The sequence below is a fragment of the Oncorhynchus keta genome, chromosome 14 (assembly GCF_023373465.1).
Source record: "Oncorhynchus keta strain PuntledgeMale-10-30-2019 chromosome 14, Oket_V2, whole genome shotgun sequence".
Classification (NCBI taxonomy): domain Eukaryota; kingdom Metazoa; phylum Chordata; class Actinopteri; order Salmoniformes; family Salmonidae; genus Oncorhynchus; species Oncorhynchus keta.
In genome coordinates this window covers 67700983-67716123 of record NC_068434.1, presented here as the reverse complement: position 1 = coordinate 67716123, position 15141 = coordinate 67700983, and the positions used below count along the sequence as shown (strand labels likewise).

Genomic DNA, 15141 nt, shown 5'->3' with positions numbered 1-15141 from the left:
TAGCAGTGAGTCTATTAAATCATTAATAGACTCACCAAACATGTATTATTATGTTTCATTATTCTTGGTAGATACAACTGGTTATGATTGCAGATAGAGCTCAGAGAATGGGATGGTGCAATATTGAATTAGTCATATATTGATAAGGTGCGAGCATGGGGATGTCCACGTCACCCAGAGATAAAAGGCATAATAGAGCTAGTGCTATCTAGATTTGCCCTGGCAAACAAATCTATTACATTAACTACCAATATGTGAAGTAAACTCAACTGAGGAGTAATGGAGACTTTTAACTTGATAACGTGCAACATACCTCTCTCCGGTTTCTCTGACTTCTGTTTTTTTTATGCTTGTTAGTGTGGCCTTTTGGTGTCATTGTTTTTGCGTTCTTGAGATGACACTGCCAAAACTCTAAAAGGTATTATTGTAGGTCAGAATTGCAACACAATATTTGTTCAAGCTTAAAATGTTAGTTGGTAATCGTAACATGGTGTTTGTATGTTCACAGATTAAATTTCAAGTTGACTTTTCTTATGATCCTAATGGTATGTACGTTAAACCTTTTGGCAGGTATCTCGCTCCATATGTGAACAGCTAATGACCGATCAGGAACATACACAATATAGTCAGTCAGTAGACAAGATAAGAGAAAGATGATAAGCCATAGTTTCGTGTATCTCAGTTGGTAGAGCATTGTGAGTTCGATTACCACTGCGGGGCAGTACGAAAAATAGTATGAAAATTTATGCATTCACTACTATAAGTCGCTCCACATAAGAGCGTCTGCTAAGTGACTCAAATGTAAGCGTCTTGCGCTTATATTAGGCTACTACTTGGAAACTCAGAAATGGGAGTGGTTTCTTTTGTCTAATATATAAACGACACCCCTTTTCGTCTCTCATAACTTCTAAGGAAGGTAACGCATGAATATTTGTCTTTCATCTCAATAAGGATGGCCTACGACTACGCTAAAAACATAGAAGAAAGACCTGATCCAGTGAAGGCGGATCTCAAAGGTATGTAAGCTGGTGAGATGGTTATGGAAACTTTAGATCATTTTCATTATCAACATAACATGCGCAGTAACATTCACAGGTATAACTAGGGCAGTAGCAGTGCGTGGGTAAAATCACTAGAGAAGCCAAGCCAGGACAACATAGCCTATTACAATTTAGGTTGTGATAATTGCTTTGTTTTCTCTTATCCTGGTCATATGCCTTGCCATCGTGATATTGGCCTAAGCCCGAGACAATAAGAAGAGGCAGTGGCAGAATAAATTCAACCATAACTTTGTTTCATCACAAAACCAGAGAAAACATCTGTCTGGTGGAGTCCACAAAGCATATTGCATGTAACAAACAGTTACATGACCTACAGCATGGTTAAATCAATGTTTCTGAGATTTTCAGACAACTGAACAACTTGATTTAGAACACCTGAGAGTTACCTCAAGTCCCAAAGAAAACAGGAGCTGCTTCCACTATTCCAGCCCCATTTCAACATCAAAATGGCAACATCATCAACTCACCTATGCTTAGTCTAATACAGTGACAACTAAAATATTCCAAAAACAATGTAGTCCAATCAATGTACACTAAATATCATGTGGCTGTCCATGGTACTTCTTTCTTTCCCTCGCTGTGTGTGTGTGTGTGTGTGTGTGTGTGTGTGTGTGTGTAGAAAAACATGTTGCTTCACCCTACTTGTAGAGAAACGCCAGTGCCATCCTCCTCTCTTTCATCTTTCATTTCCCGAAACATCAATGACTGTCATACAGTACAAGCTTTTAGTTTTTGTTGTCATAAGCTACCTGGCTAAAGTGCTTGCTTGCAAGCATTTCATGGCCAATGATTAGCCAGCTAGTAAACATTAGCCTACTACATCTAGAACTTCTATCCTCTCAGGCCAGAGGCACAACTGTCCCATTTGTACAGTGCACTATGAATGTCCAATGTGTAAAAAAACATTGGATTTTTAAGTTGATGGGCCGCCAAATGAGCAGTGACGCTCCTCTGTGTGTAAACTCTGTGGATTTGGAAACTAGAAGTGCTCCTGAGTAGACTGTGCAGAGTGACATCTTTTGGATGGGACTTTAAACTAAAGGTCACTAAAGATCCCATATCACTTATTGTAAGCATAGGGGTGTGAACCTCAGTGTCCTTGCTAAATTCCCAATATGGCTCTCATACCATCATGGCCACCTAATCTTCCCCAGCTTCCAATTTCGCTCATTCCCCCTCCTCTCCCCTGTAAATGTTCTCCAGTCATTGCTGTAAATGAGAATGTGTTCTCAGCCAACTTACCTGGTTAAATAAAATGTTACTGTGACACAACGCACAGATTATTGTGTATGGTGCAATATGTATTTCCAGTATGAAAATACTATGGTATTTAAGCTGATTGGCCACACTTTACGGGCTGCAAAATGAGCAGCAACACTCCTCTGGGTGTACTCTCTGATTTGGAAACTCGTGGCACTCCTGAGTAGAAGGGCCTCCCTTTTACTGCGACACAATGTACAGAGATTATGTACAGTGCAGTATGTCCAATATGAAAAACTGATTGGATTTAAGCTGATAGGCCACTCTGTAGCACTTTCCTGCATTCAAATGACCTTGTGGGTTGAATGTTAATATTTTTCATAATTAATAAACATGATTTCAAAAAAGCCGCTGAAAATCCGTTTTTCCCATGTCAAATGATTGTTATATTTCAGTCTTCTGTGAAAGTGTAATATTGGGATGCAAACAATTGAAATTTATACAAGTCCATATCTGGCATGGTACAGTTGTTGTTTTTTTATTTTTAAAGCCCATAACCCTGTGTGTGAGTTGTATACTTCTGTTTCACTCTGTGACCCTGACCTAGCCCACTGCAGGAAAAGGTTTTAAGGGGTGCAGAATGAGCAGTGACGCTCCTCGGTTGTAAACCCTGTGGATTTCGAAACTAGTGGTGCTCCTGAGTAGAAGGGCCCCCCTTTTACTACGCCAGAATGTACAGGAAGTTGTGCAGTACTGTATGTCCAATATGAAAATGTACTGAACATCGTGCAATACGAATAGGCTAATTAACTATGGGATTTAAGTGTTTTCTAAAGTTTATTATAATAATATTGTTATTAATAGTATCATTATGAATGTTTTATTTGTATTCCTGTTACCATAACTATCTAGTAATTATTTGAATGCAATAATGTCAATGCTATAATATTACTTGTGCTATAAAGGTGATTAACTTTATACATTTCTTCATATTGTTAAACAAAATTTTAAGTCTGCTAACATTTCCCCATATACTGTTATGAATTTTGACCATTTGTATTATTTCTCACCATCTGAATTGCACAACTTTTATTTTGAAGGAAAATCGCAGAGGACACAGCCTTATTCTTGCTGTATCTTACTTATTCTTGCTGGCGGAGTGGACACATTGTCATAGACCCCCCTCATGCTGTTTTGTAAAACTAAACTATTGTTTTATATAGGAAACCTTCCAAGCTGGCTGCAAGGCACGTTGTTGCGCAATGGGCCAGGCATATTCTCAGTGGGGGATACCACATACAACCACTGGTTCGATGGGATGGCCCTGATGCACAGCTTTACATTCAAAGATGGTAAAATGACTGGAAGTGTTTATCTTTTTTGTGATATAGAAACTCGAACAAGATGATCATATGATAAGTCCAATTGGCAAGCTTTTGGGCTTTTTGGTGCTATGGGCGCCATGGATTGTGCGAGTACAATTAATTCCCACATTTAGCAATTAAACTCTCAATAGAAGTAAATCATTGTGTGTGTGGTGTGTGTGTGTGTACAATTATTTTCTTCAGGTGAGGTAATCTACAGAAGCAGATATTTACGTGGAGACACATATAAAGACAACATGGCAGCCAAAAGAATTGTTGTGTCTGAAATGGGGACAATGGCCTACCCGGACCCAGGCAAAAACGTCATATCTAGGTAGTACATTACAGATGGTTCATTTTTGCACATTAAAAAGGCAAGATGTTGAAATCAATTATGTTCTGGCATGCTGTAGCAAAAGATCAGGCATGATAGTGCATCTGATCTGACTGTTGATGATTTAATTTAATTTGTCCCTATGAATTTGCCTGTTGCTGATTTCAAATGATCTTTGTCTCCAGGGTGATCACCTTTCTTAACCACACGGTCCCAGACTTCACTGACAACTGTGGCAACAATTTCATTCGATATGGGAAGGATTATTATGCAACCTCTGAAACCAACTACATCCGCAAAGTAGATCCTGTGACTCTGGAGACTCAGGACAAGGTTATTTACAGTTAATACTGGCATTGCCATCTGGATGACCATACGTATGAACACACCTGTTTATAAGCCTATCTTGTTATCTCACTAGGTTGACTACATGAAATACCTTGCTGTGAACCTGGTGACATCCCATCCACATTACGATAAAGACGGAACAACCTACAACATGGGAACTTCAATAGCGGAGAAGGGAAAGACTAAATACACCTTATTCAAGGTTCCAGACACTACTGCGGGAGGTACACTACCAGTCAAAGGTTTGGACACACCTACTCATTCCAGGGTTTTTCTTTATTTTTACTATTTTCTACATGGTAAAATAATAGTGCAGACATCAAACTTTGAAATTTACATTTACATTTAAGTCATTTAGCAGACGCTCTTATCCAGAAATAACACATGTGAAATCATGTAGTAACCAAAAAAGTGTAGAACAAATCAAAACATATTTAAGTTTCTTCAAAGGAGCCACCCTTTGCCTTGATGACATAATAATAATAATAATAATATATGCCATTTAGCAGACGCTTTTATCCAAAGCGACTTACAGTCATGTGTGCATACATTCGCACAATCTTGGCATTCTCTCAACCAGCTTCATGAGGAATGCTTTTTAATAGTATTGAAGGAGTTCCCACAAATGCTGAGCACTTGTTGGCTGCTTTTCCTTCACTCTGCGGTCCAACCCATTCCAAACCTTTTCAATTGGGTTGAGGTTGGGTGATTGTAGAGGCCAGGTCACCTGATGCAGCACCATCACTCTCCTTCTTGGTCAAATAGCCCTTACACAGCCTGAAGGTGTGTTTTGGGTCATTGTCCTGTTGAAAAACAAATGATAGTCCCACTAATCGCAAACCAGATAGGATGGCGTATCGCTGCAGAATGCTGTGGTAGCCATGCCGTTTAAGGGTGACTTGAATTCTAAATAAATCACTGACAATGTCATCAGCAAAGCACCACCACACCATCACACCTCCTCCATGCTTCACCGTGGGAACCACACATGCAGAGGTCATCTGTTCACCTACTCTGCGTCTCGCAAAGACACGGCGGTTGGAACCATAAATCTCTAATTTGGACTCATCAGACCAAAGGACAGATTTCCACTGGTCTAATGTCCATTACTCGTGTTTCTTGGCCCAAGAAAGTCTCTTTGTGTTATTGGTGTCCTTTCGTAGTGGTTTCTTTGCAGGCCTGTTTCACACAGTCTCTCCTGAACAGTTGATGTTGAGATGTCTGTTATATTACTTGAACACTGAAGCATTTATTTGGGCTGCAATTTCTGAGGCTGGTAACTCTAATGAACTTATCCTCTGCAACCGAGGTAACTCTGGGTCTTCCTTTCCTGTGGCGGTCCTCATGAGAGCCAGTTTCATCACAGCGCTTGATGGTTTTTGCGACTGCACTTGAAGAAATGTACAATTCTTAATATTCCTAATTGATTGACCTTCATGTCTTCAAGTAGTGATGGACTGTTGTTTCTCTTTGCTTATTTGAGCTTTTCTTGCCATAATATGGACTTGGTCTTTTACCAAATAGGGCTATCTTTTGTATACCACCCCTAGCTTGTCACAACACAACTGATTGGCCCCAACGCATTAAGAAAAATTAATTCCACAAATTAACTTTTAACAAGGCACACCTGTTAATTGAAATGCATTCCAGGTGACTATCTCATGAAGCTGGATGAGATAATGCCAAGAGTGTGCAAAGCTGTCAAGACAAAGGGTGACTACTTTAAAGAATTTCAAATATAAAATAGATTTTTGATTTGTTTAACACTGTTTTTAGTTACTACATGATTCCATATGTTATTTCATAGTTTTGATGTCTTCACTATTATTCTACAATGTAAAAAATAGTCAAAATAAAGAAAACCCTTGAATTAGTAAGTGTCCAAACTTTTGACTGGTACTGTATATCTTCAAAAATATCACCTTGTCTATCTTTATGTTTGAGTTAGTTAATTCCTAGTTATAGGGTATCACCAGTCCCCAGGTTGTTTCTGCCTTGGACTTGATCACTGTCCACACCTCTGTTGTCAGGTCTAAAACAGACACCAATTAAAAGGAAATAGAGACAGCCAGCAGAGACGTCTGCCCCCCAGGAGTTAAACCACTGACCTTGTAAACTCTGAATTTCACTGGTATCTGATGAAAATGCATAGTCTCATATAGCAGTGGTCAAGACCTTTTTTAAATTGTTGAAGTCATGTTTTAACCCATTTGGGCAATAACCTTGTATTTTACAATCTCAAACATTTAGCAGAACCATTTACCCATCACCTTTCTGGGTTTTGTCTTATTACTTTACACCATGGATAGAGAAGTATCCTGACCATGAAGCAGATAGTTTGCATAAAACATTACAAATAGCTGTAAATGATCTGTTTATATGTTTAATCAGATAAGGCCAATGCTTCTCCAGCCTTGAAGAACCTTGAGGTGATCTGCACAGTGCCCTGCCGCTCCCTCCTCAGCCCCAGCTACTACCACAGCTTTGGCATGACTGACAACTACTTCATCTTCATTGAGCAGCCATTCAAACTGGACATCCTGAAGATGGCCACAGCATACATGAGAGGGGTCAACTGGGCTAGTTGTCTAAAGTTTTTCCCTGAGGAAAATGTAAGGGTTATAAGACTCATTTTCTTTGGCAATGAATTTAATGAGTCCAATGTAAGTGCAAGTACATTGTTTTTTCAACTTTGTGTTTTCAATTTTGACAGACCCTGATTCACCTGATCGATAGAAAGACAGGCAAAGAAGTGGGCATAAAGTACTACACAGGGGCAATGATAGTGTACCATCACGTGAATGCCTTTGAAGAGGATGGTCATGTCATCTTTGATGTTATCGCCTATGAAGATCCCAGCTTATACAACATGTTCTACCTAAATGTGTTAAAAGAACAATCAAATACCTCAATGTCTGTGCCAAAGTGCAAAAGATTTGCCCTTCCTGTACAGACTGACAAGGTAATGGTTTGCAACTGATTACTATCTTAACTTTTAAACATTGCTCTCAACTAATGCGTAGTCAACTGTTTTTATAATGTTGAGAACTGTTTCTGAAGGGGATTGATGTTGGAGATGATATGGTGAAACTCCAATACACAACAGCCAGCGCTGTGAAAGAGAAAGAGGGTAAACTACTCTGCCAGCCAGAGGTGCTTTGTGACAGTAAGACCAAAACTTGTATTGCTCAATGTTCTGTTAAATTATTGTGCCTATATAGACACTCAAAATACATATCACCCCAACATTTTATTTCACAATATACTTGTGTTGATTTTGTTGTTCAATCCCAAAATGTATCTACAGGTGTGGAACTACCCAGGATCAATTATGACTTCAATGGCAAGAAGTACAGATTTGTCTACATGACTTGTGTTGCAATGACAGCAGTGGCAACTAAGGTAAAAGTCCCTGTGATTTAATTTAGGCCTTTGTGAACATAACTGCATGTGTTGCTTATCTAATATTTTGTTAACTATATACTTAACCTTAATAAATAGATCATGAAGTTGGACATTGAGACAAAGGAGAGGACTGAATGGAGTGAGGAGAACTGCTGGCCATCAGAGCCTGTGTTCATTCCAAGACCCAACGGAGAAGGAGAGGATGATGGTGAGATTGCTTTACATGGTCCTAAAATCTTAGATATATGAAGACTTATGTTTTGATTAGAATGGCCAGACATTCACAATGTATTCTGAATAAAGTTAGAATTTCAATGAAAGTCTGTCCAACATATTCAAACAAAATGTCTCCTATGTCCAGGTGTGGTCTTGACAACAGTCATCAACTCCAATCCAGGGGAATCTGGCTTCATCTTGGTGCTGGATGCAAAGTCTTTCAAGGAGGTAGCTCGAGCATTTTTGAATGCAGAGATTCACATGGACATGCATGGATACTTCATCCCAATGGAAAATTAGTATGACAAAGAAATGATTTACTCCAAGAGTAGCCTACTACCCTCCACAAAGAAATAGACACTATGGGAAACGATAGGGATAGTATTAGATACTTTAAATACCAAAGTGCCTTGTAAATGTTTTCTTAACAATGTCCCAGTGCTAATATTGCTATATTTTGCACAACACATGTGAGCAGTTATCTATGGACTAATGCCAGTGTAGTCTTGAATTTGTCTATATCTCAAGGGAACCCATTATGGATATCCTCAAAATCATCTACCCATGAAATATTTATTATTATTATTATTATATTTAAGAAAATGTTTTAGCGTTTTGCTAACTAAGTATATAACACACCAATCACATAATTATGTATTTTATTGTTCATGTTTTTATGTAGTTTTGTCCTGTATAGCATTGTCAAGGAAAATCCTTATAATACAAATTATTGTACCATTTGTTGTTATTTAATTAGGCCTAATAAAGTGTGAAAGGAGTGATGGTTGTCTCCGGTCCATAAGAGGGCGCCAGTTACCACAAAGTGAGTTTACGTTGATGTTTGCGTGACTCTAATACTTACGTCATATTGTGGAGACGACCATCAACATTGTTGACATCGAGGCGCGGTTTTTGTTTATAACCTCAACGCGAGGTTCATGACTTTTTATAAACGTGTGGTGTATTACTGTTCATTATTGTTTTATCTCCATTAAAGTACTTGGTCACGATGCTCTCTATTTTAACATTTCTTTAAAAAAAACAAGTAAATCAATTTCATTCATTCTAATGCATAACGTTAGACTAGCTAAATTTGAAGGTTGAGTGCGAATATTTTGTGCTCACTCAATCAAATCAGACAGCAAGTGACACTGACCGTTTTACGTGAGCTAGCTAACGTCACATGTCATTTCATATGTATTGTGAGTTAGCAAACGTTCGCTAACTGTCTTTGAAAACATTTGTTTTAGGCTATTTTGGTTTCTAGACAGTTGCAGAGGACTCTGTCTTCTCAGACCGATGGAGAGACACGAATTGCACATATTCTCAAAGAGAAGTTTCCATCGGCCACGTCTCTAAAAGTTGTGGACATATCAGGTAAATAGACCTCGAAACATGGGTGTCAAAAGGGGTCCTGATCTAGCTACATCATTATGCATAATGACATGTATGTTACTACGACGCTGAATTTGTTGTTGTCTTACTGGTATTCAGTGGACTCACACTCGCGTGGTCATCCTTCCATATTAGGTATCGTTTACTCGAATATTGGAACGAAATGCGAGAAGCTTGGGCTTCCTAGGATAGTGCATTCTTCTTGTGTGGATTATTGGCGGTTGGCATCCAATAATAATAATAGTGCTTTACCGCAACGACCTGTACTTTATTTACTCTCTCACATGTTGGAGTTCCAGATGCATAGATGCACTCATAAGTTCAAGAAAATACTTAAGGAAGAACAACCAAAAAGCCAGCCCAAACTGCCTGTACTACCATACCCAGCACTATCTCTAACCACAGACCTGAGTGGGCAACACTACCTCTTCCAACATCTTCTGTAGATCCTTTGCAGAAATATCTACAATATCCAGAAAATGTTCAGCTGCTCTACCCAACAATTCCAATTTTATCTGACCAGCTTTCTACTTGTGTAGCACAATTCACAACCACATTTACTTTTACTAAAACATTTTAGGTTGCCCCATCCTACACACTGATGCTACATGACCACATTTCTGGCAGTGGAAACACTGCAGAACAGCTGGCATGAATGCACTAACCAGATAGCTCAATATATCTCAACCAGATCAAAAGTACCTCCAAATCAAAGCATAGCAAAACCGACAGGCTCCTCCTCCAATCCATCTCGATTACAGCTAAACCACATGTGCTCACACACCATGAACCTTCCTCTTTAGCTGCTCAACCTCTACACTTAGAGGCACTGCTATTACGTCCTTGAGTGGAGCCCTACTCCGCAAACTAAAGCATATTATTTCTCATTCTCCCAGTCCCTCTGGAAGGTGGATATGAATCCTATCCTAACGAATAAGCTCATCTCTATCTTAGCATACTGCATACATACTTCCCTATCCTACTCTCTACCCAACTTGAGACCTCAAACGGATCGGCCAAAACCCCATGATTGACTTTTTCTAAGAACGAAACTCCAATCACCATAGAATCCTCATAGACAATCCGCTTATTTGGATTCCCCAGATCTGCTTGCTTAGCATTCTTCAAAGGCACAGCAGTCACCTGATCTCTCCTCTCTTCCATTTTTACCTATCTCATCTTAACTCTCTTCACTTCCCTCACTCCATGATCACTATTACCGGAGAAAAAAAGGTTTTCAGCTTCATCTCTTAATTTATTTGTGCGAGGGCTAGTAAGTCTACGCTTGTCTAGTGCTCGGCCTAGGCAGGGGTGTCATGCACCCATTATTTTAGAGGGGTTACGAAGTACGAGAGGATGGAGGGGGAAGTTGGAGAATTTTTCAAATACCTGAAACAACTTTTTTCTGAAACCTAGAGGCATAAAAATTATGCCTCATTCTATGTTGTTTTTTTTAAAAGAAGATTTTTCTGGATAGGTTATCTAAGCATACCTTCACTTTTAATGAGGGTGTCATTCTGACTATTGTAAATAACACATATCAATATACTGCACTAATATGCCTAGGATATTACATACAAATTACAACACAGTACATGGGATCATAACACATATCAATACAGGCACATATCATGGCATCATAATTAATTCACAACTATATTGATATAAGGTGTCAGGTTACATTGAAACCAAGTATTTTTCTGCATTTTTCTAAGCATACCTCTTGAGCTGTCTGTATATTCCTGCCTGGTGGTTATTTTTGTTATGCTTCGCTGCATCTCTGCTAAAATATGGGTAAAACATTGACAGGAATGTGAGTCTTATTCAGTACATTTAGTAATTACTTGCTTTTCTAAAGTTTAGCAAAATTGCCAGCAGACATGCCAGCTAAGATAGTTAGACAAGCTACACTAGTTATGAGGTTGGGAGATTGGGAACCTATCTAGCAGGCTAAAGCAAACTTCATAAAGTGGCTAGAATTACAAAGAAACAACAACATTGTTTTATTTATTCATAAAAAATAAATCAATATGCTGCATAGCTTAGTCAAATGCATTTATAAACTTACCTCTTGTGAGTCCTGCAGCTAAAATCAAATCAAAAACAGGACAAATCTGAGGGGGCACGTGACCTTGTTCCCCTTATGGGCATGACGTCTCTGATTCCTTGGTGCGCTCCTGACAATTGTGTATCATTATGTTTTCTGTTCTCAGGTGGCTGTGGTGCCATGTATGAAGTCCACATAGAATCTAATGAATTTAAAGGGAAAAGAACTGTTCAACAACACCAACTAGTCAACCAGGTAAACTATGGAGATACATTCTAAACAATTAGTTTGCACCATTGTATGGAAGCATATAGGCTATATAGCTGTCAAAATGTTACATCTACTTTGGTTGATATTGTTTTGTACCGATCGGTTGTGTGGGGGGAGAGAGAAAGCAACAACAAATAGTCAAGTATGTCAAGTATTATGTCAAACCTTTCAGGTGAAATTATTATCATGTATTGCATTTTATTCCATTTGCAAAATTGTTACAAAAACAGCACAGATGAAAAGTGCTATGTTCTCATCTACAGGCACTCAAGGAGGAGATCCAAGGAATGCATGGACTACGAATATTCACAGATGTTCCTCGAGAGTAGGACCAAGCCCTTTCACAAATTGTAGGTCTATGAACATACACCCCTCAAACGGAATGCTCATATGCTGATTACATTTTGATCTGAGGATGAACACCCCAAAATATCAGATTAATTGCTGATGTGTCTATGACAGTAACAAAGGAAATAGTTTGTCCTGTTATTTCCTGACAGTTTTGTCAGAAATAATCTGTAGAATTTATGGTAGGGACACATTTTAAAATGTCAATTGTGTAATACATGTAACTCTAAAACCATCATATATTTTTCTTTACCATAAAAAGTTTAATTATTGATGATGAGATTATTCGAATGCTACCTTTACAGAAGACATTGCCTAAAAAGCTATGATGCGCACAAAATACTGCTGTCAGGATTTATTAGTAAATTGCCAAGTCAATTAGCCCCCCTATCCAATTGAGTTGGCCTATAGTGTTTTTAACCATTGTAAAGATAGGATGCAAATACATTGTAGTGAACAATCAGAAAACCTCATGACGACTAGCTATGCAAATATTCTTGTATATTTAATCTGTAATTGAAAATCGTTCCTATATTTGTGTTTTTGTTTAGTGTAGTAGTTGTTTGTTTAAGTCATGAGACAAGTTTAGATTCCGTTTCCAGTATTTATGTTCTGTCATTCCTCCTTGTTAACCATAAATGTAGAAATAACAGTTGCTGTCAAAGTAGATGCACTTCAATAAATAGTATGTGATTCAAAGGATGAAAACACAGGACCCTTATGTCTTTATTAAAGGGATACTTCAGGATTTTGCCTACACTACTGTAGAATTTAGCATTAGCAGGTGTCTAACAACCTCATTAGATTGTAATAATCACTGTGTGGGCCTACTCCGACTGTGTGGCCCCAATGCGACCCATACTTGGTAAATGTATACTGCAGTTTTTTTCTACTGTGAAATTCACCATTAGGTGGGGCCCCCTAGCTATTTCCCCAATATTTTGGGGGGTTAGTACTTCAAGTGAGAATACATTTTACTACATGGTAGCCTACTTGAGATGTAAATTTGTTGCTCGCTTATTCATAAACAGGTTATAATTGGATTATAGACATGAAAACTATTGCCAGGAAATGGACATGAATAATTTCCCCATATACTGATATACAGTGTCATGTAGCCTATGTGTTGTTGTAGTCAATCAATGTTAGGTCCGTGTTTTGATACTCACAAATATTAGAATGTATGTGCCTGGAAGAAGGAATTTGTGAATAACCCTGTCTGATCACGTGCTCATTTGTAGGCACAATAGTAGAATTTGCGCTTCATCTTCAAAATAAAAGTCCCCCATTGAAAGTGATGCAAAGAAATAAAAATAGTGGAATCATGCCATATTTGGACAGAATAATCCTAAACAAATGTGGAATATTGTTACATAATTTAAAATGAAATACAATAATGAATTAATTTGACAATAAACAGAAAAATCTGTTGAAATCCAACTGCGTTGCCTTAAATTCTGCCTGCACTGATCGGTTGAGAGACGCACTTTGCATAGAAGTGATGCCATCTGACATAAAACAATGATCCCATTGTGGATGTATTAGACTACATAATTGCATTGGAGGAAATACATAAAGTACCAGTTAAAAGACTGGACACACCTACTCATTCAAGGGTTTTTCTTTATTTTACTATTTTCTACATTGTTGTAGTAACCAAAAAGAGTGTTAAACAAATGAAAATATGTTATATATTTGAGATTCTTCAAATTAGCCACCCTTTGCCTTGATGACAGCTTTGCACACTCTTGGCATTCTCTCAACCAGCTTCATGGGGTCGTCACTTGGAATGCATTCCAATGAACAGGTGTGCCTTGTTGAAAGTTCATTTGTGGGATTTCTTTCCTTCTTCATGTTTTTGAGCCAATCAGTTGTGTTGTGACAAGGTATGGGTGGTACCAAGTCCATATTATGTTAACAACAGCTCAAATAAGCAAAGAGAAACGACAGTCCATCATTACTTTAAGACATGAAGGTCTGTCAATCCGGAAAATGTCAAGAACTTTGAAAGTTTCTTCAAGTGCAGTTACAAAAGCCAACTGGCTCTCATGAGGACCACCACAGGAAAGGAAGACCCAGAGTTACTTCTGCTGCAGAGGTTAAGTGCATTAGAGTTAAATGCACCTCAGATTGCCGCCCAAATAAATGCTTCACAGAGTTCCAGTAACAGACACATCTCAACACAACTGTTCAGAGGAGACTGTGTGAATCAGGCCTTCATGGTTGAATTGCTGCAAAGAAACCACTACTAAAGGACACCAATAATAAGAAGAGCCTTGCTTGGGCCAAGAAACACGAGCAATGGACATTAGACCGATGGAAATCTGTCCTTTGGTCTGATGAGTCCAAATTTGATATTTTTCGTTCCAACCGCCGTGTCTTGGTGAGACGCAGAGTAGGTGAACGGATAATCTCTACATGTGTGGTTTGCACTGTGAAGCATGGAGGAGGAGGGATGATGGTGCTTTGCTGGTGAACTGTCAGTGATTTATTTAGAATTCAAGGCACACTTAACCAGCATGGCTTCCACAGCATTCTGCGGCGATACGCCATCCTATCTGGTTTGAGATTAGTGGGACTATCATTTGTTTTTCAACAGGACAATGACCCAAAACACACCTCCAGGCTGTGTAAGGGCTATTTGACCAAGAAGGAGAGTGATGGTGCTGCATCAGATGATGATCCCAATTGAGAAGGTTTGAAATGAGTTGGACCGTAGAGTGAAAGAAATGCAGCCAACAAGTGCTCAGCATATGTGGGAACCAAATGCCAGGAGTGTGCAAAGCTGTCATCAAGGCAAAGGGTGGCTACTTTGAAGAATATCAAATATAAAATATATTTTGATTTGTTTAACACTTGTTTGGTTACTACATGATTCCATATGTGTTATTTCATAGTTTTGATTTCTTCACTATTATTCTACAATGTAGAAAATAGTCAAAATAAAGAAAACCCTTGAATTAGTAGATGTGTCCAAAATTTTGACTGGTACTGTTTATTCATTGTACAGCCTTACCTATGGATTGTGCACCCATGAAACGGGGTATCAGCCTACTCATTGACACCCACATAACACAATTTCATTATCAGAATCATATGTGTAAAGGAATAATTGTTATTTTTTTAAATGTATTATTTATAAATGTTTACAAA

The 15141-nt window shown here is 38.4% G+C and overlaps 1 protein-coding gene and 1 pseudogene across 2 annotated transcripts; both read left to right on the top strand.

Annotated features, from left to right (window-relative positions):
* Window positions 1-857: 857 nt before the first annotated feature.
* Window positions 858-8498, top strand: bco1 (beta-carotene oxygenase 1). 2 transcript variants are annotated; one of them, XM_035786976.2, is made up of 11 exons: window positions 858-1016; window positions 3485-3613; window positions 3830-3959; window positions 4145-4292; window positions 4381-4531; window positions 6720-6919; window positions 7021-7269; window positions 7368-7473; window positions 7615-7709; window positions 7809-7920; window positions 8074-8498. In XM_035786976.2, the coding sequence occupies exons 1-11, from the start codon at window positions 953-955 to the stop codon at window positions 8226-8228; spliced, it is 1539 nt and encodes a 512-aa protein (XP_035642869.1). In that variant the 5' UTR covers window positions 858-952; the 3' UTR covers window positions 8229-8498. The 2 variants fall into 2 exon arrangements, with proteins under 2 accessions (XP_035642869.1, XP_035642868.1); XM_035786975.2 differs by having other exon boundaries at window positions 6699-6919.
* Window positions 8499-8524: 26 nt separating this feature from the next.
* Window positions 8525-13677, top strand: LOC118393846 (bolA-like protein 3; annotated as a pseudogene).
* The last annotated feature ends 1464 nt before the right edge of the window (window positions 13678-15141 follow it).

Coding starts and splice junctions, on each gene's coding strand:
- bco1 (XM_035786975.2), top strand. CDS start 953: ATGGCCTACGACTACGCTAAAAACATAGAAGAAAGACCTGATCCAGTG. Junction 6,920..7,020: donor AGTTTTTCCCTGAGGAAAAT/GTAAGGGTTATA, acceptor CAATTTTGACAG/ACCCTGATTCACCTGATCGA. Junction 7,270..7,367: donor TTCCTGTACAGACTGACAAG/GTAATGGTTTGC, acceptor CTGTTTCTGAAG/GGGATTGATGTTGGAGATGA.